At 35.5% G+C, this 21,154-nt stretch overlaps 1 protein-coding gene across 1 annotated transcript; it reads right to left on the bottom strand.

Annotated features, from left to right (window-relative positions):
* Positions 1 to 31: 31 nt before the first annotated feature.
* LOC116417712 lies at positions 32 to 16,800 on the bottom strand. The gene is made up of 6 exons (XM_031932340.2): positions 16,650 to 16,800; positions 16,077 to 16,431; positions 9,458 to 9,541; positions 8,806 to 9,018; positions 5,971 to 8,535; positions 32 to 4,654 (listed from the first exon to the last, which is right to left on the bottom strand). Exons 2-6 carry the CDS (start codon positions 16,399 to 16,401, stop codon positions 4,452 to 4,454), a joined length of 3,390 nt encoding a protein of 1,129 aa, XP_031788200.1. The 5' UTR covers positions 16,402 to 16,431; positions 16,650 to 16,800; the 3' UTR covers positions 32 to 4,451.
* Between the last annotated feature and the right edge of the window lie 4,354 nt (positions 16,801 to 21,154).

Here is a 21,154-nt window from a genome sequence, read left to right as displayed (position 1 = left end):
CCTGGCCTAAAGCAGCAGCCAGTAGCACGTAATTATGGCGATAAGGATTCTCCGGCTTATGGTACGCAAAAGTATCTTTCGGCATCTTATCGCTGCAACCGTACGGGAGAGATAAAAAAACTTCCTTTATCGCCCCCAAAAGGGCGCCGCGATCGCACACTCGCTTGTAACGTGCAGTGGCTTGCTACGGTACAATGTATAGGAGACGAAGGTATATAACTTCTCGCTATAAACTAAACTACCACAGCTGCAAACGAGTCTCAGTTACTTCACCTGTCCACCGCCACTGATCGGCAGAAAAACAATGAATTTTTCTCTTTTAGTTATGTACTCGACAGAGAGATTTTCCGGAAGTCGTAAACAAGCGTCGTTTTCATGATAAGATTTTAGGCAGTATTTAACGTACACCGTACAGTTTGGTATGTGATTTCCAAATTGACGATAAGAGAAGAATGTTGAATTTAGGCAAAAAAACTCATACAGTTTCCTATTTTTGTCAACTCGTAGTTAACAATTTGATATTGTTATTTCACAATCAACCGCGAGATAAAAAACGAAACCGGTCACTGTATGGGGCTTCTAGCCTAAAGTCGATATTGTTTTCTTACAGTAAACTAGGTGATTAAAGGCCAACCCATACGTCGTATTTGATATCAATTGCATGAAACGTATTGGCAGTGAAGGTCACTAGGTAATTTACAGCAATGTAGAACCGTGTAAGAGTACAGAGGATCATTAACTAGTACAAATAATCATTAACTGGGTTATCACAATAGCAATATAACAGGGCATACCTCTAAATCGCCTGCATTTAATAAGCTTCTCTTTAAATATTTGGCAAATGAGAAACTTATCGGAGCCGTGTATACGTACCTAGCGACAACGATTCCAGTAATCTTAGTAACAAGGTGATTAAAAAAGCAGACATACAGTATTGTTTTGTTTTTCATCTCATAATTTGTAACATTACTGATATTATTTTTGGCTATGTGTATTATACACTGTTCTAATATGATTTTCATCTGCCGATTAACAGAACAAAAGATTACTGAATGTTTATAGCTAAACTTATGTTCTGTTATCCTAACCTTGCAAAGACCAAGAAGATATATAATTGACCATTTTGATTTAATTTAATTGAAAATCTATGTAAGATCAACAACCAGATATGTATAGTGCTCATTTAGTTTTTTACGGCCTGATATAACCATTTTCACGATTACATTTTAGGCATGGTGATTGACGTACATCATTCGATTTGGTCTTTGATCTCCTAATTTACGATAAGAGAAAAATGTTAGATTTGGGCAAGAAACCTTATACAATAGTCTATTCTGTTTGTCATCTCATAGTTAACAATTCAATATTGTGATTTCACAATCAACCATTCACAATTCTAAAGTAGGATGCCCAATTTAGGTGTTACCATCCGGGTGGTATCAGCTAAATAGGGCATTCTACTTACACACACAGAAATTCTTGAGGGAGCTGCTATACAGTGATGCATAAATGCCGTGCAAAAGTGATTTTCTCATCGACGATAAGTTTTTGTACAACAGCTGCGCAAAAATTGTACAGCAGCTGTCCCGGCATGATGCTGCTGCTGCACTAAATACGCGGGACAGCAACTAACAAATTTCGTGAGTGCGTAAACTTTTATAAGTCGACAGTCACGCCGCGCTACAAAAATTGGGAGAGCTACCGTGCAAAACTGACCATACAGTTGCTGCACACCCCATTTACAGCAGCACCCTCAAGAATTGTTCAGTCTATTTAGCGTTTTTAATAATTTTATTTAGTAAAATTATTGTAAGTAAGTAACGTGATTAGTTGCGTGATTAATCACGTAAATAATTTAACGATAATATCACGTCATTTAACACGTGATTGATCACGTATTTAATCACGTAAGTTTAGTAGGGTGCCATTGTCGCCTCAGACTTCACACCGAACAATATAGCTATTTATAAGTCTTTTTGTATATTTTCGCGAGCGGATGTGTCTCGGGTGAAATGTATGCCGTGCGTTGGCATTCGCGAGTATTAATATTAGGTCGCATAAGAGCGGCTGGACGAGTACTGTGACGTCTCGCGAATAGACTTGTATACCAAATTCACTCTCGTTATCACTAATCCTTAACTATCGTAATTACTGTAATCCTCAGTTATTGCAATCCTGTTTCGTAATTACCCTAATCCCAGCTATCGCAATTACCGTTAATCGACAATTACAGTAAATACCGTTAATTCCAAATATCGTTGACCCCCCAACTGTCGCTAACCACAACTATCGTAATCCCCAGCTACCGCTAACCCCAACTATCGAACCCTCTTGCCACCCTAATCTCTTAATTATCGTACTCATTACCACTATACTGGCTATCATTAGTCTCTCGCGACCGTATCCCCGACTAACATAAACCTCCCTTTATCGTCGTCACAACTATCGTACTTTATCGCTTCCGTAACTACAATTATCGTATTCTCTCGTTATTGTTATCCCAACTATCGCAATCTTGTTCTATCGTATCCTCCAGTTACCGTAGCCTCTCCCATATTGCATTCTAATTACTACACTCGTTCCGAAATATTGTTATGTCCGTCAGCTCCCGTAATTATACCCTAAATAGCAAACGTAAGTTTATTTCATAGTTTAAGATTTTATTATGAATAAGCTCGATTAATAATTATTAATTATTAATCGATTATGAAATTAGATTCAGTTTCAGTGGGGCTAATTAAAATTATATTATAAAGAATGGCGGCGTTAGGTCGCACGTAGCAATCCGGCATAGTAGGTAGTGTGGCGTTTACCGCAGTAGTCGTGACGGGATCACGCAGTAGTTGTGACCGGCACGCTAGAGAACGAGGGTAAGCGCGCGAACCTCGGTAGATAGAATTAACGAATGCAGTTGGATTTTAGGAATCCTAGGACTCACGAGAGCAAAAAGAGACGGACGCGACGTGCTCCCGGCATATAGGTACATGGAAGGGCAAGGCGGTCCTCTCGTCTGCATGGCGAGTTGGCGGACATTGCGTTGACGAACGTGGTGGCGGCGTCGATCGTCCGATGGGAGCGAGGAGGATTCTCGATCAAAATGAAGAAACCGGAGACTCATGAGACTTGCAGGGCCGGATGCGAAATAGCGGCGACCTCGTCCGTCTACTCGTGATAGCGCGCGAGCGTTGGCAAGCCCCGTCAAGGGGGCCCTGCGCAGGGGTTTCGCGAGTAGCAGGGCCACTTTATTGTGAAAATTAAGAGACATTGTTAATTAACAAATGAAATCAAGTAAAGAGTAATTCAAGCATTGCGAGGCCTCGACCCTAATCCCCATCTCATTAGATTTTCTCCTCTTGAGTTAGCCGAGCTCAATAGCTTTGCCCCAATCCTTACTCGCGTCGAAGTTATTAATAAAAGAGATCGTGGGATCTCTGGAACTCCGGTACCTGGTGCCCAGAGCCGCGACGGCCCGTCTGCGCGGATATACAAGGAGTTGGTGATGCGAAGGATGGTAGGAAGAAACGGAGTTCGCTTTCGCGGCTCACAGAAAGCCACAAGTTTCAATGTGTACTGGGTGTTAAATAAATCACTGGTTGTTAGATAGTACACTGCCTTGCTAACTATACAAATTCTGGAAAAAGTCATAAAAAAGGTAAATGAACAATTGTTTGAATTTTGCATTTATTATATATATTATTTGCATTTTATATAAATAAAACAATATACATTGATTTGTTCAGAACTAAAGTTTTTTAATATTATTCAATGTAATACTTAAATTTTAAACAACTGTTAAATAAATAAAATGTTATTTTTTTCATATAATTCTACATATACATAGTCTACTAAATCATAAATAAATAAGTTATTTAAGGTACCATATTAAATCTAATACTTGTACATAACTTGTATAACAAAAGTTTAATTTTTTTCTTATGATTTTATAAATATTAGTGAGACTATATCACAATCAAATCACAGTCATTTGAAGTACTACATAGCTTTTGTTATAGAATTATAAAATCTCTCTTTGATCATTTACAATATTTATAAACATATTTATAAGCATGTTTTTTAATATAATTTTTTAAGAGTAGATTCAATGTAATACTTATATTCTAAACTTTAAAAAAAAAATTATGTTTGTATGATTCTACATACATGCATAGCCTTATAAATCACAATTCAATAAAACATATTTAAAGTTCTATATTGAATGTAATACTTGTACATAGCTTGTACCACTTTTAAAACAAAAAAGTTTCATAATTTTTTTATGATTTTATAAATATTAGTACGACTATATCACAATCAATTAATACTCATTTGGAGTACTACATAGTTTAGACTTTTAAAATCTCTTTTTGATTATTATATTCATAAACGTATAAATTGTTTTTAAAAAACATAATGTTTAAAATAAAATCTTTAATTATTTATCTGAGGTAAATTTAAAACTTTTTTAATTTACCAGCATAGATATTATAAAATCTAGCAGATATCTGCGCCAGACTTCTTTGACCTAAATATCTGTTTGAGGATCGTGCTTGTCGAATTTCTGGTGAAGATGGAGTTCTTCGAGATGATAAATGTGGCTTGAATACTTCACGAAAAGCAGCGCACTCGTCGTGATCCCATGCTCCGGTTTTACGATCTAAAAATAAAGTGCATTATTATCAAGTTTATTTTTATGTTAACTTAAAATTTAGAATAATAAATCAAACACTGATGGAAAAATAAATAAAAACTGATCAATTAAGCGTCATTATAGACCAATTACCGATTTTAGACCAATTAAAAAATACAATGAACTGGAGAAGCCAAAAAAGATTATCAAGCGCCGAGCTGGGAGCGCACTATAGAGTGTATGTGAAGAGAGACATGCGACGCGGTGCGTTGCAGTCACATCCATCGAAAATATCGATAGATGCGGCGAGTCCGAATGTTGTTGTGCTGTTTGTCATCAGCGGCCGCCGTCTCTAGCTTGATTCTGAGTACAGGAGAGAAGCCGTTACCGATGTCGCGCGAGCTGAGTCAATCAGATAGCGTAGATGTGTGGCTCGGTAGTCCGCGCGGACTTTCGAACCAATGCGGCGCGCTTAATAGTGAGGGCCCGTTGGAATCGACGTTGCCGCTTGCAAAAGAAGGAGATTTTGCGCGAGCGCAAATGCGCGAGTTCCTTCCCGATTTTTGTTGGCGACGGAGGTGGTCAACGAGATAGGAATTGGAGTTGTGCTCACAAGTGAGACGAGCACGTGCGGGTGTGGAGAGTCTGCACAGGAACGTGTTAATAGTGGGTGCGGGTACGACGTGATGCCAACAAGCACGAGCAGTGTCGGCGGGTGTGCCGCCGAGACAGCAGCCGGTGCAGTCATAGCAGAGGCGGGGACGAGAGGACAACTTCGAGCATCGGGGAAGCCTAGCCAGCTCCAACTTCGTCAGCAGGGTGCTGCCGGACAACAGGAACCAACCAGCCCCCGGTGCGAGAGAAGACGGCCATAGTGAATATTTGTAGTGTGCGTGAACCTTGAGCGAGCAAAACGACAGCGTTGCGAGTCGTCTAGGTGCCTTGTACTGGGACGACGAGCCGCTGGACGGCTACCGCGAAAGCGTGTGAGAGCCAGAGAGAAGAGGCAAGTGTACGTGTGTGAGAGAGAGAGAGAGAGAGAGAGAGAGAGAGAGAGAGAGAGAGACAGAGAGACAGAGAGACAGAGAGAGAGAGAGAGAGAGAGAGAGAGAGAGAGACAGAGAGAGAGAGAGAGACAGAGAGAGAGAGAGAGAGACAGACAGAGAGACAGAGAGACAGAGAGACAGACAGAGAGAGAGAGAGACAGAGAGAGAGAGAGAGAGAGAGAGAGAGAGAGAGAGACAGAGAGACAGAGAGACAGAGAGAGAGAGAGAGAGAGAGAGAGAGAGAGAGAGAGACTCGCATGTGGAAGAAAAGTTATCTAACGAAATATTTAATCTCACCTGAAACGATTGATTCCTGTACATCATCGTTGGAACTATCCAGGGATGGTAGCGGGGGTTTTTGAGATTGATGTTTATTTCTAATGGGTGATTCGTAGTTTGTGCTGTTGATCCTTTTAAGGAAATTGACATTCGCAACATCTTGTTTATCGACGACCCTCTTGTATTTTGATTTCTGCATTTGTTCAGAGTGTCCTAAGAGCTCTGCACACATTTGAGTGTTCTTCCCATCATCTATTACACCATTTACAGTGGCTGCATGCTTACGCAGTGCAGTAGCACGTATTGCTTTGTGATTAATTGGTTTATATTCATCATTGCATTTTTTTGTGAACCGGCACATTGAATCGTACAAATCTACATATCTCTCTACATTATCTCGTCCATTTTTTATGGCAAATAAATAAGCATTAGTCGAAGAAATATTAAATGACTTCCTATGTTTTACCAATAATTTTAAACAATCATAATCTAAATTATCCATGTACAAAGATCCTTTACCATCGTATCGTTTTCCCAAAATATCCATTCTGTAGAATGCTAAACGTTCCTCCTTCTCTTCCTCAGTCAACTGTTTAAAGAACTCACAATTTTCGTCTGCTTGTTTAATAGATTCAAAATCTTTTAAAAGGACTCTAGCAACTTCCCCGTTGCGTCGACGATTGAAACTTTCGATGAGCAATGCAACGCACACTGTGAGTATATAATATTGTTCATAGGTCATCACGTTAGTTTCCTTTACTTTATCTAAGGTCTGTTCCCTAAGTACATTCAAGAATTCTCTGAAGATAACTATGTCGTTAGATGGTGGCAGTGGTTTATCATTCGTATGACGATTCAATTCTTTTCTTGAGAGGTATGCCTTGATAAGTATTGCATTCTGAATATCGTCGTCAAAGATGGCTATAAAATCATTCAAATTTTGAATGTTTTCAGTATCTTTGACAGTAACGAAGAAGTGTCGTAAAATTTTAAAACATTTGCGAAAAAGAAGAGGTAATGTTTCAGCATTATATGTTATGCCAAAACGTTGAGTTGCTGCATCATAATCACTAACTTTTCTCATGGCTTCAATAACACTATCCCAATATTGAGGTCTAAAGACCATTTTAAAATCTTCTAATTCGGGGCACAAGTTTTTCATCTCCAACATGAATTTCGCAATAAGACGAACGTAACCTCTGACCATATCAAGTTGTTTAGTATTCGAAAATTTATCTGCGAATTTGTTAGCAAATAAAACAATAAGAATGTCTTGCCTCACTAAAGCTGAAACTACAGGATCTCTTATTTTTGCAAAAATATGATCTTTCACTCGTGGGTCTGTTTTTGGGTGCACGGCTAACATGCAACGTTTTGCTTCCTTTAAAATTTGCTTAGAATTACGATCTCCCATAGTATAATGAGCTGATCTATAATGATTTCGCAAATTTTGAGGTACAACCCATATATTACAAACAGCGCATTTCAATTTGAATACTCCTGATATTGAAGATGCAGTCATATCAGTTGTAGTTGTAATAGAGCTCTTCATTGTATTCTCTTGCTTTGCAGGTATATTATCTGTGGAAACTTCTTCATTGCTCTGAGATTCTGTTTGTAACAATTTCTGTTTCTCAATCATTTTTGGACGAGAAATTCTCCGCGAGCAAATGATTATTCCTTTAGGATTAATTGTTCTGTCATTATTGTAATAATCATTCCCACGTAAACGCAGCTCTTTATACTTAACTCTTCTTTCTGCAGCGGATTTGCAATGAATTAAAAATTGCACTTCTTGCTCTTCAGGGTGGTGGGTTTTATAATGTCGATCCACTCTCAATTCTAGGCTATGACAAAAACAACAGCAATTTAGTTTGTAATAAAAAGTTCCACCTTCATCGGAAAAACCTATTGTTTGTGTAGGAAAATCTAAGTCTTCGATGGTGTTGCGTTTACGCTTTAATGAATTAACATTCTTGTTAGGTGGCGGAACATTTGTTGTGTTTTCGACAAATGTAGATGAACGAAAATTAACTGTAGATGTTTCACATCCTCTATTACTTTCATTTTGATCATTTTGTTCTTCATTTTCTTTTTCTTTATATTCAGAATTAGTTTGAGGTAAATCAGTCGTAGTTGGTTCACAATTATTTATATTTATTTCTTTTTCTTTCTCAGATACTCGGTTTGTGGTAGAATATAGTTCAAATAAAAATTTTTTTCGCTTTGCAGGTTTTTTTGTTTCGGTATGAGGAGCCTCTATTTTTGACGGTACATCCACATCTGAATTTAATTCATTTGATTCAAATGATATTGGTTTATGAACCCTTGAGTTATTGACTTTTGAAACTACTTTTCTTTTCGTAAGACGTTCCGTCTTATGGGATTTCTTCGATTTTTCAAATTCTGCATTAAAGTCGGTCAAGTCACTATCTGAGTCATCTAAGTAATCTTCATTGGATGGTTGGTATTCAGATCCCGAGGAATTCGGATCATCTTCAGGTATCATTGATGCCCGTTCAAATTTTCTTTTTTTGATTGGAGGTAACGCAAAATCGCTTTTTATATTCGTCAAATATTCATCTGAAAAATGAAAAAAAAATATGGATATGTAGATAAAAAGTTATTATTTTATAAGTTTATGTGTGAGATGTGTATATTAATATATAATGATTTGGGTGTGCAATGGAATTAGAGATTCTATTACTCAATCTGCAGTGTGTGTTAGTCTTTATTAGGAGCTACGGTATGATGATTGAATAGATAGATTTAAAGAATGTCGTTTAGAGTATATTTGCAAGGTTTGTCAATGGTAGGATTATGTTATTATAACATACGAATATTTATTATTACCTGCATTTTCTTCATCTGAACAGTCACTTCGATTTGAATTTGATAAAAATAATTCTAACTTTGATTGGTCCAGTCTAGATATTTCATTTGAATGATGGCTGAATTTGCCACTCAAATTAAAGCTAGAATGCTCATTAACTCTGCAAATTTCTGGTGAATTATTGCAAGATTCTACATTCCAATTATTTATTTGTGACGAATCATTACTGTGCTCTATATAAAAAAAATCATGTTTCGAAATTACTCATGAAATATATGTATATAAATATTTATTCTTTTTAGGGAAGGTCAGAACTTACGAGGACCGTTCATATACTTCCATAAACAAATTTCAGTCAACGCTTTTCAATAACAATATCTCAGTGAACGGCTTAGTTTTTCAGTCGTTACCAAAGTTCGCAATCAATTGAAAATTTTTCAAATTTAGAAATTTGTATTTATTCTATAAAGATTTTACATTGTACATGATATCTTGAAAGTATACTGTACTAGTGTTACGTCATTTAACTTGATTTATTTTTGTAACAATATTTTAAATTGGAAAAAACTATGAACTAATTAATTGAAAATGGTTTTTTGTCGCGAACTTTATTTTGTTCTGTCATAAGTTCTGATCCTCCTATAGTAGCATGCTTAAAATAAAAATAATTACCATGAAGACGGTCTTGCTCTGAGTTGAGATATTTGCAAGTTTCATCGGAGTTTGCTGAATCTTCAACTTCATTTTCGTTACAACCTATAAAAATTAATTATATTCAATGTTTATCAATTTATAAATTTGTATGTATAAATTAAATCACGTTCGAAGTTAATACTTTAAAATGACAACATGCAATAAAATGGAAAAAAAGAAAAACAGATAGGAACTATGCAGCTAGGGTGAAGGGCTATTTCTTGCAAGGGCGATCTCGACTCCATTTCCTGCTTAAAACTAACCCGAGCTACAGAAATTGTGCCTTACCCCTCCCCCCCCTTCATGTTACACACTATGCTTTTTTGACAAGTGCAGGTAAAGGCCCTTTGTTATGTATCTAGAGTGAATGGGAAGTTGCGCATTTTGAATCGTGCGACACTGTCTTACAAAATTTCATAATAAAGGTAGGAAAATTACAGGATAATAAGCGATAAAAGTGCAAGTTCTGGGTCCAGATCGGCATTCTGAGTGGCAGATTGTGATAGCATCCGCGACCCGGAAGCAACCTCGGTAACAGGTTATACCCATAGAATCTAGTAAGGAAAGCCTCTGCTTGAGTTAATGCTGCCGGCCAGGATCATCCTTAGTGGAGGGTTAACCTGATGGGTCAAAACTTGGTTGTTGAAGCAGCTGTTAAATATTGGGATCAGTAGTTCGTCTTTTTTGCTGCGAAGAGAATGGAAGGTCGCCGAAACGCAGGCTCCAAAGGCGTTTCGATATAGGCACGGAGCTGAAAAGTCCTCACCATGGCCAGTGCTGAAATCAAGTGACCAGTCTGTGATGATCAACATCGGGTCTTAACTGACTTGCAGTGGGATACTCAACGAGCAACTTTCCATCTCTGTACAATTGCCGAGAATGTAATCAGCATCAACGCAGCTTGCTACATAGCGAGCGCTTTGAAAAGAGCGTTTCAGCATCTCATCTCTAGATACTGAGACTTTCCCACAAAATGTTGCCAATTCATCAGATTGACTAGCTCTCTTCACGTCCGGTTTGGTTTTAATATGACGACGTGATGGCTGGCTGGTTCAAGCTCGTGCCTTAGTTGATTTAGGATCCAAAGTTATTTGGTCGCATCAGTAGTTGCATCTTTGACACCGTTACAAGTTCAACCTTCATATTACTTCTTCCTCACGGATAAAGAGGCTCGAACTTTAACGATTACCGCCCTGTTGTTGCCCAGCCTGGCTCTAACTACACCGAGGGGCCTTCTGAAGCATGACCACTGGCATCATCTCGACAATATCAGGTTGGCTGATCCTTCCTTCACTACTCCAGGTGATATTGATCTCGTGCTAGGTTCCAAAACATACACCAAGAACACCTACTGCTGAAAACAGCTCTTTTGACTGGCTAGTCTACGGCGACTTTAAATCGAAGTATGAAGATGTCATAATAGTTGCGAGCTCAGTGCCACAAGACCTCTTGCCTAGCTGTTACAGCGCTGTTGGTGTCTGGAAGACGTGAGCAGCACCCGCACATCTTCTGCCGTCAACGTCGATTGTAAGCGCTAGTTCAAAGAGGGTTGCAAAGGAGATGTTTCAGGAGATATGTCGTGCGTGCTGTTGGGTCACTAAAGATCCTTGTAGATCCCAAGGCAGTTGGTCTACAACGTATTTTATGGGTAGAGCCTGATGGTTATGAAGACATTACCAGCTACTTACTATATTAGTATAACATACAGAGTCAGCTGCGCCCCGTTGTTCGTGCTCAGAGTCCTAAGATAGTTAGCTTATAATGAAGATGATGATTTTTGAGAGCAGCACAAGTCCTATTGAGCTTAACTTACATCCACATAATTCTCTATTGAGCTGATAACGACCCTATGGCTCGACAGCTTAGAAACTTGCGGGTCTTCCAGTCACCTGCAAGTTCTCGACGGTGGTTCTCGTCTCTACCAAAATTCTGTTGCAGAAGATGTGGCGCGACCGGTTGAAAAGGGACGATGTGTTGCAGTAATCCCTCAATGCCAGATGGCTAAACTTTCTCCTCGGTCTGATCCCTGTACCTCGAATCCGACTTCCATGGTGGATTCGTGCCACCTCGTCAAGTCTATTGGAGCTTCGTGGATTCGCTGATGCACGCAAAGGGGCTTGTATAGCTGTCGACTGCGTAAGAGTCGCAGACGACGGTTGCACAAAGCGGCGAGCGCGGTGGCAGGCAGCGGCATAGTACCTTAGACTAGCAAAAAAAACGAGGGGTAACTTAGCGCGTGCGAATTTTTTGTGGGTGCTCGTGCGATTTTGTATTGTCCACCATTTTCTGTATTGTGTTTTGACATCTCGCAATCTTGCCAGACACCTCGAAAGAGGATCATCGATTACGATTCGTGCCACTACTCATTAGAGTAGCGACTACCGCGGAACTGATTCGCTTGATTAAGAATAGACTGTGAAAGTACCCGATTTTCACCAAGTATTTCTTATTGTTGTGTTTGTTGATCTTTTGCCTTCTCTCTTGCGCTTTGATTCGTAGGGTACCCTGACCCCTTCGAGGGCACGAGCGAGCCGCGCTTGCAATTAGCTGCGCTAGCCAGCGCAAATCAAGGGGCAGCTGAGTGTTTCAGACGACTCGCTAGGACGGCGAGTAACAAGAACCACTATCGATTATTAAGAATCCGTCCTCAGCTGCCTCGTTATATTTTCAAACAGAGACAAACCAATAACGTCTTGATAATCCGGTACTGCACATCTTCATATGTAGACAGATCAATTAAATAGGCCTTAAATAATAGATACAAAATTTAGAAAGACCAGTTGATAGCTGATAACAGAGTTAACAGCTTTATTGTGTACTATTATCTGACTAACTTCTTTAAAAATTACATCAAATCACTTAATATTCCAGATTAAAGTGACTTTTCACGATAGCAAATGTGTTCTACGGCAACTGGAGGTCTACGAAAAGTTGAGATATATGAAGAATGCACAACCACCTTGCAGATGACTTCGCCGTCTTCTATCAACCTCACTACACTGTGTTGAAACTAACAGGGAATACTCTCACCTATCTATACAGTACCTTTATGTCACGGCTGTCCAACAAAATGGAAAAGAAGAAGAAAGAATAAGCATGAGATTATCGAAGTTTTCACTCGCTGGCGTCAGTATCGGCATCTCTTCACATCAGACTTTGTAGGGATAAAGATGAAGAAAGTTCGGATACGTCCAGATTACGCTATCTAGCAGAGAGTTTCGCCAGAGCGAACAATCGAGGAGAACCAGAGCTGCTCACGGTAACATACGACACTGCTCGTGCACCTTAACAAGAAACTCGAATGCTTTTACGACTAGCTTTTAAAGAGAGATTGACCTATCCTCTCGGAGAATGTTCTAGAGATGAAGAAAATTTGCTTTCTATGGGTGCGTGTGCGGAAAAAGGCTGTTTTATTGGAATTGACAATGAACATGTGACAGTATCGTTGAAGGACGAAGCTGTGGTTATTATCGGCGTATAAATCAAGGTAACGCGATTTATCGAATGCTCGTCCGCGTGGTGTCACCGAAAGAAACATCGCAAATCGACATGTCAACGCGGGCTGATTTAAAAACATGGCATGATTGTTTGGGATATGTCGGAGCTCGTGCACTTCAAGACATGATTCAGATCGATCGTGTGACCAGCGTGAAGTTGAAAAACGTGGATAAATTTTTTTGCTTGCCATTTCATCTGGGGAAGGTACCTGAATCTGTTTTAGAAAAAGTTGTCCACTTAATTATGAGGAATAGTGAAGTGCTAAAAACACTAGTGATAGATTGTCTGAAAAACACGTTTAAGTTAATGATGCGATTTATAAATATGCAGATTGAACGCGTGCTGAGAAAACGATGTTTGATCATCAATCCGAGTACGCTGAAAAAAATCTTAAAAAAGTTTGGTGTGTTGGACGCGAAATCTGTATGTGCGTACCTACTGATCCAAACGTTTTATTGTATTCATACCAAGGGACAGCCACCTAGCCAAAAGTACGAATTATGCATGGAATATCCCTTCTTAAAAAAGAGATACAAGAAAAGTGAAGCCGACTAAAACGAGATTTGATTGGTTGCTTTTAAAAGAGCGCGAAAATACAAAATCTAGAAAGTATTTACGAATTAAAATAGATTTTATTTTTACAAAGTTATTTATGATATAAAAGCAAATTGAATTAATAATGAAACAATATATTAATAAATAAATTTTAATTTGATATTGATTGAAACAATATTTTCTTCAATTGTTTGAGAAATTTTAACCTCAAAATTTAAGACACGTCCAAAAGGCATCAAAATATAAAAGTGCAGTTGCCCGCGCGAAGCGCGCAAAATGTCACTTGTATTAGCTTAACATATATCTTAAAATGAAAAGAATTTTGAGACCCTAGCGGAAATAAATAGTGCAAAAAACAGTACAAAACTGAAGAAAACAGTTAATAACTGTAGAAAAATTTAGACAAAGATAACAGTTACCTACAGTTTTTTTCAATTTTTTCAATTTTGTTCAGTTTTATACAGTTTTTCCCAGTTATCTTCATATACAAAATATTACATTTCTTAAATAAATATAATAATGAATATAACAGATAATAACTGATAATAACTAATGACAACAGTTTTTGCCAAACAAAACTGTTATGCACGCAGAAAAAAATGAGAATAAAAGTTTAAAAAAAAGATGAAATTTGAATTTAATAAACAATCAAGTTTGAATTTCCCTCCCAAAAAAAAGTCGCATGCATCTCGGGATGCAGGGTAGACAACTTGAAACAGTTAATACTAACCTAGAAATATTGAAATGATAATAAGGAGGTTTTTAATTTCGAATGCTTTTTGAGGATATTTATCATGATTTTCTACTTTCCTTTTTTATTCTCATGATTAGAAACATATAATTCGAGTGATTTTACTCTTTGCTGTATCTTACTGCGGGACTGTAACTTAGGTAAATTCATTATTTCACAGTGAAATAATGAGCTGTTTAAGTCACGGATAAGCGTGTCTTAAATGCGGGTTTAAGTCACGCAGTGCTATAAACTGATATATTTAAATGAAGTCTCAGGTTAATTACAGAATCTGACAGGTCAATTATAAAAATTCTCAGTTACTTTGACACATCAATCTATATACTCTATGAGCTCTGAGGATCGAGGTTTTTATATACATTTTAAAGCTCTACATTTTAAAGCTCCGAGGATGTCACAAATTACCCAAAGTCAGCCTAATTACTTGGATATCAAGTCATAACTTTGAGTTCTCAGGTTTGAGGTTATACTAAAATCAGGATGAAACTTACATATTAACGTGGGATGTTCATAACTAAGAATTTTAAGCAATAAGATTGTAATTAATAAATTTTATGCGACAAGGTTCCAATTAAAGATTTGTTGGATGAAATTCTAAATCAACGTTTAATCCAGCTCGAGAATTATCAATAAAGTTATTGTTTATTAAAAAATGAATATAGTATAAACGAGTTAGTTATTACTTTCAACATATAGAGTTTGATGGGATCAATCGTGTTTCCAGCAACAATGTATTCCGCATAGAAATTTTTATTAATATTTAAGACGAATATGTAGCTTCTTTAACAAAGTAAATATATTAAATAAAAATGGCCCAATGATATATATACACATATATTGTACACCTATAATAATGTCATAAACAGATAATATATTGCGTACAACATTGGGCCATATTCAAGAACTTTTATTTTATGTAGAAAATAATAATAATGTATAATATTGCTATTGAATTTTTCAAATCATTGAAAATATTTTGACAGAATACAGAATAATCAACAGTATATTTGTTCAATACAATATCAGTTATTTAAGGTTTGTAATATATAACGTACAGCACTGGAACAGATTTGATAACTTTGTTCGTTACAAGATTCAATAATACTTATAGACGAGCATTGAAATTATTTGTTTGTTTAATTATATTGTACTATTGTACAATATAAATGTAAAATAAATTTTAAATACAGCTATCATTTAGTACGGTTAAATTATTTTGTATGCAACTATCAATTTTATATTATTTTAATCATGGTTACTTGTATTAGAACACGGGCAATGTTAAATTTAAGGCGCATTAGGCTTGTAATATATTTAGTACAATACACTAGGCCATATTTAATAATACTTCGTTAATTACAGGTTTTAATAATACTTTTATACAAGCATTCAAATTATTTGTTTGAGTATACTGTACTATTAATTGGACTAGTGTCGATAAATTTTAAATGCAGCTATAATTTAGTACGGTTGAATTTATTTTGATGCAGCTATTAACATTATATTTTTTTAATTAGAACACAGGCTCTTTATATTATTAAGTTATATTTATAGTAGAACATGGGAAGGTTAAAAAGTTAAATAAATATCATGACATATCTTATTATATATTTTTTATACTAAAAAAGATCTGTCAATGAATTTTATATGCAGCTATAAATGTTTAATTTTTTTAATTAAGTTTACGTATATTAGAACACAGGCAAGATCAAACTTGAGGTGTAAGCAATAAAAAATTAAATAATAATCATGCCTTATACCTTATTATATTTTCTATATTATAGATGTACTCACCAACGATGAAAGTATTTTCAACTACTGTTTTATCATTATCATCATTTATTTTTTCATAGTACGCTGAACCAATAATACTTTCGGAGTCTAGTTCCTCAAAGTCTGACGTATATAAATCTGCATTATTATTAGTGTCTTTTTCATCATCTGTAGCATCGAGTAAAATATTTTGTTTGAACGATTCATTGTCAAATAACTGATTCTCATTTAGGTAAAATTTGATGTTATCATCCTTTTCAGAGTTATGGTCAATAATTAAATCAAATGATTGATAATCGTTAGGATCGAATTCTTCGATTTCCTCTTCAGGGTTTGGACCATCCATTTTTTACTCTCAATAGTGTAAAAATGTAGTCTACAAGAACAATATCTAATTGTAATATAAATATTCAATAAAAGTAATATACTAATACTGTTTTAGCACGATAATCTAATAATCTATATATAGTACTGTATATATAGTACTATACTTTATATACATATCAGGCATAAAATATTTAAAACATGACAGAAACTAAATAGATTTTTTTATTATTTAAATAATAATGTATATTATTATAAATAAACACATACCTGTAATCCGTTAGTCGCCGTAGTTTGGTCAAGAAGAAAGAAAACTATGATCAAGACCAAAAAGGCGGGAGTACGTAAATCCAACGAAGACTTGCGTATATGTCTATAGACAATCAAACTTTTTACACAGAAAATTTCAGCTATAATATCCGGGATAAAGAAGCCCATATAATATATAAATATATATATATATATATGGGCTTCTTTATCCCGGAAACTGTTATCGGAGCCTAGAAAATAACAAAATTACTTTTCGAGGATCCCACATAATATGTATAGAACATTTTCTGGGATCCTGCATTATGACGCAAAATGTTTCCGGGATCCCGCATTATGATGCAAAATATTTCCGGGATCCCGTATTATGATGCAAAATATTTCCGGGATCCTGCATAATTACTTATAAATATTTCTGGGATCCCTGAATATTGCGTTCCAGATAAAATTTTTCTGGGACGTCCCAGAAACTAACAAAAAGCCCAGAAGATTGCATTTCGAACCAGGATTCGGCCCGGAAGCTTTCATTCTATACACATATATATATATATATATATATAATTGAAGTTGTGTTTCGTCCTCATGCGAAAAAGATGCAAAAGTCTACAACTATATAATATGTGCAAATCCACGACCAACAGTACACAACTTGGGTGTTGGAAGTTGCAAATTTCAAATTGAGGGCACGCTTACCAGAACAACATTTTTTGGTTCTTTGGGTCACCTGGAGTGAGAAAATTCCCGCGTGCATCGCCGATCGCTTGCCAAACTTTTTTGCGGGGCAGTTGAAGTTCTCTTATGGAAATTAACACAGGAAAAATTAACGAAAACCAAAAAATTGCCACTTTTTGTCTGGAGGCCCAAACTAAAAATGTGTTGTAATAAAATCAAAGTATTAAAAAGAAGAATTAATTTGAGAACTGGTGGGTTAAAAATGGTTGCCTAGGTCAAAAGTTGTCTAGACTTGAAAATCCGAAAAAATTACCAAAGGCTATAGCCGGGTTACTATGGTGAAATGGCCCCCTTGGAAAATGTATATATGTTATATACCATTCGATGGGGGATAAAAAAAACTCCCATAGCCAAATTTTTAGCTCTCTGCCTAGTGCGCATGCGCAGTAACGTCGATAAACGTGTTTTTTTGATTTTATTTTTTTCTGAAGTCCCTATAGGATAAAAATTTTTTTAAAAATTCACATTGGTGTATTTTTATGTCATGAATAACTGCAATTTTTTTGGGATTACATAACCTCAAATATCGGATCTAAAAAAATTATTAAAGTTTTCAATCGATATTTTGACCCCCTTGTTTTTGAGGTGCAACTTTTTAAGTAGACTTTTTTTGTGTACTTTTTCCCGTTCTTTACGATGGCACTAACGTTTTTTCCTTAAAAATGGTGGCACAACTCGATTTGAGCCAAAAACTGATTTTTTTGCCATTTTTTCACGTTTTTAGCTGGTTATGTTACAATTTAGTTACTAAAGTGACTCCTTTTGAGTAGTTTTGCATATCTTCCCATGAAAACATAATCAAATGAAATATTTTGTTCGCTCCAAGCCGTATTTTTTATATTATCTTACGTTTTCAATGATGGTCTTATCAGAATTTGAGGTAATAAAGGGTTTCTCTCTATATATAAAAAGAATATCGCCGCTGTCAGTGTCTGCTTTTCTCTTTAACCTAAAAATGCCCTCATTTGAGTGATTTAACGCCGAAAAAGGCCATTTTTGGTACCATGTAACCCAAAACTAACCTAAAAATGTCATAATGCAAGGGTTTTCACGCAAAAAAGCCTGTTTTTAGCTAAACATAGCCTTGAAATCGATCGTTTGAGGGTACTTTTGGCGTCTTGTGGTCTTAAAAAGGCCATATTTGGCTTATCTGCCTCTACTTAATTGATTATTCAAAATCTATTGACAGTAATAATTATCAGGTAAAAAGGAATTGAAGTTAAGTATGTTCAATTCGTACAAAGTATAATTTATTATCTTCATAGGCTATTTAAAATAAATTATGGAACGTATACAAGTAGCTTTTTAAAAATAACGAATGTTCACAATAGAAAAAATGATTCACTCATCATTGTCACTATCTTCATCAATACACACTTCAATTTGATCATTAAGAAACATTTTAGACAGAATTTCAGCTGGTCGTATGATTTTTGATAAATATCTTCCATGTGAAAGATAATAGATTATGGCAGCAATATGCGCACAACATCCTATAGTACGGTTACCGTTAGCACAATCACAACAGTGTCTTAAGATGCTAGAATAACCAATACCATTTGGTTTATACTCAACGAAACATTTGTATTGTTTTCTGTTAATATGCCTGGATTGAACTTCAAGTTTGAGAATATTGTTAGTCTCTTTTGAATATCCAATCTTCAAATTATTATCTGCGTCAAGCATTTCCGCTAAGTAAGATATTGTCTGTTTAAGCTGATATGTTCCTGTAAACAGAATTTTCAAATCTTTTATTGTTAATTCAGGAAAGTCTGGTAAATCATCCGAAGTTATTATTTTAAATGGTAGTTTCCGACGACTCCATCTTTTGTCTGCTACTAAAACAGCTAATGTATTTTCAACATTTTTTCTAGATTGCATAGCACTAAATATTTCATCTTGCATGTCTTCATCAGAATCTAGGCGTTTGCCAAACAAGTTATTTAAGTAGCAAGAAATTTTACATTAAGATCCAGTATTTTTCACCATTTTATTATCAAGTTTGTGATCTAATAACCTATATTTTTTCTTTTGAACTCCGTGCACTGCTTCAACAACCCATCGCAGTTTTGTCGTGAATCTTGTTTCATTTGATTCTTGCGTAGAAAGTTGAGATTTTGAACCTTTGAGTGCAGGCATCAAAACAATATAACCCATATTTTCTAATTTTTGTTTAATGTCCCTGAAACCTCTATCCAGTATAAAAATGTCCCCTTGGCGAAGAAGTTTCTGTTAAATATTCTGCTTCTCTTCCAATATTTCAATCAGTATTGTAGCATCATTTTTATTTGCAAGATATGAACCTAACTGGTCAACAACATAACCATTAGTAGTACATATAGTAAATGGTTTAGTCAGAGGAACTTTTTTTTGGCCTGAATAAGATTTTCTTTGGTACTCGTTATTAGAGCTTTTTTCATGCCTTATATAAGTACCATCAGCAATCAAAATAAGTTGTTTACCAGGATGTAATTTCTTTGCCATATTAGAAGTTTGATTTTCAATCAATTCATTTCTGTCTACATTTTCTAATCCAAAGTGTTTTGGTAGTAAATCTTTTTCGAAAGATAATAATACTGATTGACAAAAACGAGATACTTGTTGTTCGCTTTCAATGTCAAATATTGTAGAGATGAGCGAGTTAGAATTCCCAGAGCGCATTTTGAATAAAAATACGACAATGGCTTGTGTCGCTGTCCTTACACAGGAATTCTTCAGAGAAGTGAGTTGATCTTTAAGATAATTAATATTTTCCCACGTTAATCCCGTAAAAACTTTCAATTTTTTTTCAGGCATGGAAAATTCAGCTACTGTATCTAATAAAGTTTCGTCTGCTTTCATTGATAATTGACTCAAAAATTGTAGTAATTCATCAATATATACCGTACTTGTAGTGGAAAAAATATTAATTTTATTTAGTTCATCTTCATAAAATCTTTTTTTAATTAAATGCGTGCAACAGCATCTATTGCCATGTGGAATAAAAACATTCATTTTACTATAAACTTGAATTCGGGCCTCTAAAGGAACTAATATATTATTAGTCTGTTTTTGGTACCCACAAACAAAGCAATATTTATGTGTCGCAATCGTCCTTTGAATAAGTAATTCCGTGGTTGCTCGTACTTTTTGTTCCTTTATTGTGTATACAGATGATTGTGTACTTTCCTGAGATGATGAAGTGACAGTTAGCTGAGAAAATGATTCAGAAACATTTGAATCTTGAGACGAAGCAGTTGCTGGACATTAACCTTTTTAGGTTTAGAGCTTGATATGTATTTGGCTAATCGCTTTCTACATGAATCACAAATTACATCATGGATGTAAATATCTTTATTTGATAATTGTTTAGCATATTCGATTTCAACTTCAGATTCGATTTCCTTTTCTCGACCAATTGATTTTCTAATATAAATATTACACATGGCACATCTTCGATCATCGCGTTTCCTGATGTTATCTGACTCTTCATTACTATTAGATGCCATATTTATTTAACCATTAGACAAGAAGATCACTTCTGAAATAATAAAATATAAATATTTTACAATACATTTAAAAATGCTGTTAGTTAGTTTTTAAAAATCTAAAAAAATTGTTTGCCTTTTTTAAATTAAAAACTAGAATGAATAATAAATATTACAAAAATATTATAATCTAAGTTCTTGTATAATCCAGTTTTCTCAGTAGCTTTACATGAAAAGTAAAAAAATAATATTGCCTAGTAAAAGTGAAATAAGTTGTATTTCATTTATAAGTTTTTTAAGCAAATAATT

The sequence above is a fragment of the Nasonia vitripennis genome, assembly GCF_009193385.2.
Source record: "Nasonia vitripennis strain AsymCx chromosome 1 unlocalized genomic scaffold, Nvit_psr_1.1 chr1_random0006, whole genome shotgun sequence".
Lineage (NCBI taxonomy): Eukaryota > Metazoa > Arthropoda > Insecta > Hymenoptera > Pteromalidae > Nasonia > Nasonia vitripennis.
Note: the sequence above shows the minus strand (reverse complement) of the source record. Positions and strands in the feature narration are given on the sequence as shown.

What these genes read in the sequence shown, in the direction of transcription:
- LOC116417712 (XM_031932340.2), bottom strand. Translation starts at nt 16,401, where the DNA reads ATGGATGGTCCAAACCCTGAAGAGGAAATCGAAGAATTCGATCCTAAC. An exon ending in TGAAAATACTTTCATCGTTG is followed by an intron (nt 9,542 to 16,076) that starts GTGAGTACATCT and finishes TAATTTTTATAG; the next exon opens with GTTGTAACGAAAATGAAGTT. An exon ending in ACAGGAATCAATCGTTTCAG is followed by an intron (nt 4,655 to 5,970) that starts GTGAGATTAAAT and finishes CTTTATTTTTAG; the next exon opens with ATCGTAAAACCGGAGCATGG.